Raw genomic sequence first — 2,172 nt, forward strand, 5'->3', positions numbered from 1 at the left:
GGACAAGTTTCTGCTGTTTCTGCAGATGCTATTTTATTTTGCTTTCGGAATCACATTTGTTTAGTAGCTTTTCACCATAGCTGGGTGGTGCATTTTTATGTCAAGGTAAAACCAGCTTAAAAAATCTTCACACTTTTAATGGTAATTAATAAGAAGATTGATTCGAAATTTACAAATTTTGTGTTTAAACATCATCCTCAGGATCTTACAGATCGCTTCACTTTGAAAGAGGGAAACAAACACATAAGTATGACATAGCTTAGCAGAAAGAAAGAAATATGATTATTAATTTATTATAGAAGCTAACCATACTAGTATTATATAAAGCAAAACCCGATGAAAATCACATATTAAGCGTATTATTTCAAAATTAATATAATCACAATCTTAATCTTAAAGACAACAATCACACAGAACCTTGGGAAGCCTTGTTTACCACTTTACTAGCATCCTGGCCCAACGAACCCCCAGCAGCAGTAACCGGTGGAGGAATCCCTTGATATTGCGGCGCGTGCATGACGCCAGCCGGCGCAGTATAATAAACCTGTCTCCCACTCCCACTATCGTAGGCAACTTGCGCGTACGCAGCAGACCCCACATTATCCGGCACTCCAGCTGGCCGAACCACGCCGTATCCTTCTGGATAACCAGGGGCCTTACCCGGTGGAGCCTGTGCCATATTTGTGGCTCCCGCAGACGAAAAGGCTGCTTTAGCTGGCTGCGCGCCGCCGTACACTGGCTGCTCACGGTATCCATCAGAATTCATACGTTGCACAGCGTAGTAACCTTGAGTCACCGGCGCCGCCGACGGACGCACAACTGGAGCATGATAGAACGTGCCCGGCGCCGGAACAACGTAAAACTGTTGGTCTCCACCTCCGGGAGCCGTCGAAATTGCCGTTGGGAAACCTTCACCAGAAAATTGCTTCTCCGGCCAGTAATTCCCGGGGTGCTGCACAGTAGCAGGTGAATTCGACATCGGAACCTTCTCTGGCATTTTCTGCATGTAATAATCGCCGCCCCCAGCAACACCATAACCTCCAGCGAAGCCATCCTCACTTCTCCTCCGGTACATAGACTGATCAGCCTCCGCGATCTGCAACCGCTGCAGCTCTTGCTGCAACTGCCTTTGAACGTCGATCGGGTTCACGGTGGGATCCGATCCAATAACCCGATCGTTCACAGCTGCGCGCGTCTGGTACTCCGGTGGCGGCGCCACAGGCTCCGGAACAGGATCGTGGAACTTAACGGTGGCGAGAGGCGGTGCCGGCTGAGGGGGAGGAGGCGCGGCCTTCTCAAGCCCGAATAGAAAATCAACGTTGGCAGGAGCAACAGGAGGGGGTTTGACCGGATCGGGTTGAACCGGAACGGGACCCGAGTTGAGAGCCTCAACGAAGCGATCGCGATCAGTGGAGAAACTAGGTGGAGCGGAGGTAGTTGAGGCGGTGAAGAGGAAGAGCCTCATCCTGGCGGGTTTTGCGGAGGCACGGAAGAGGCGATCGTACTCATGCATCATGTGATCGAGGTCGTCGTCGGTGGTGACGGAGATGAGGGCGTCGAGGTCCTCTCCGGGGAGCTGGTACTTGAGAGTGAGGTTCTCAGGCGAGGCGCAGTCGCAGAGGGCGGCGAGCTTCGAGAGGAAGGCGGGGAACTTGATGTTGCGGTCGACGGCGAGGATCTTGGTGTCGCCGCCAACGTAGGAGAGCTGGTTGTCGTGGCTGCGCGGCTGGATCTTGCCGCCGTAGCTGCACATGAACTTGGCCTTGTAATTTGTCGGCGGCGGCTGCTGCTCGTCCCACGGCGGCGGATTCTCGAAGTCGACCTCCCTCGACCGCGGCGACGACTCGCTGGATTCAGGATACGGTGGATATGTATAATTCTCCATCGAAGACTATCTTGTGCCAGGAAGTTAAGCTTTCTACTTCTTCAATGGAGGAGAGTGACTCACTTAAGAGAGAGAGAGAGAGAGAGAGAGAGAGAGAGTCTCTCTTCTGCGTGTGAGTGTGGGATTTTTGTTTATTTTTAAATTTATAGTTTAGACTTTTTCGAATTTATTTGAGTTTATTTATGACTTCAATTAAAGAATAAATTTTAGATGAAAACTTGCTTTTATCTTGACAATTAAAAATTTTTAGACGATCATTTAATTAAATTTATTAAATTATTATAATA

General features: G+C 49.4%; 1 protein-coding gene across 1 annotated transcript; it reads right to left on the reverse strand.

The window, feature by feature from the left end:
- Positions 1-259: 259 nt before the first annotated feature.
- Positions 260-2,019, reverse strand: LOC107480527 (uncharacterized). The gene has a single exon (XM_016100674.3). The coding sequence runs from the start codon at positions 1,883-1,885 to the stop codon at positions 407-409; it is 1,479 nt and encodes a 492-aa protein (XP_015956160.1). The 5' UTR covers positions 1,886-2,019; the 3' UTR covers positions 260-406.
- Positions 2,020-2,172: the final 153 nt, after the last annotated feature.

Source organism: Arachis duranensis, chromosome 3 (genome assembly GCF_000817695.3).
Source record: "Arachis duranensis cultivar V14167 chromosome 3, aradu.V14167.gnm2.J7QH, whole genome shotgun sequence".
NCBI classification, from domain to species: domain Eukaryota; kingdom Viridiplantae; phylum Streptophyta; class Magnoliopsida; order Fabales; family Fabaceae; genus Arachis; species Arachis duranensis.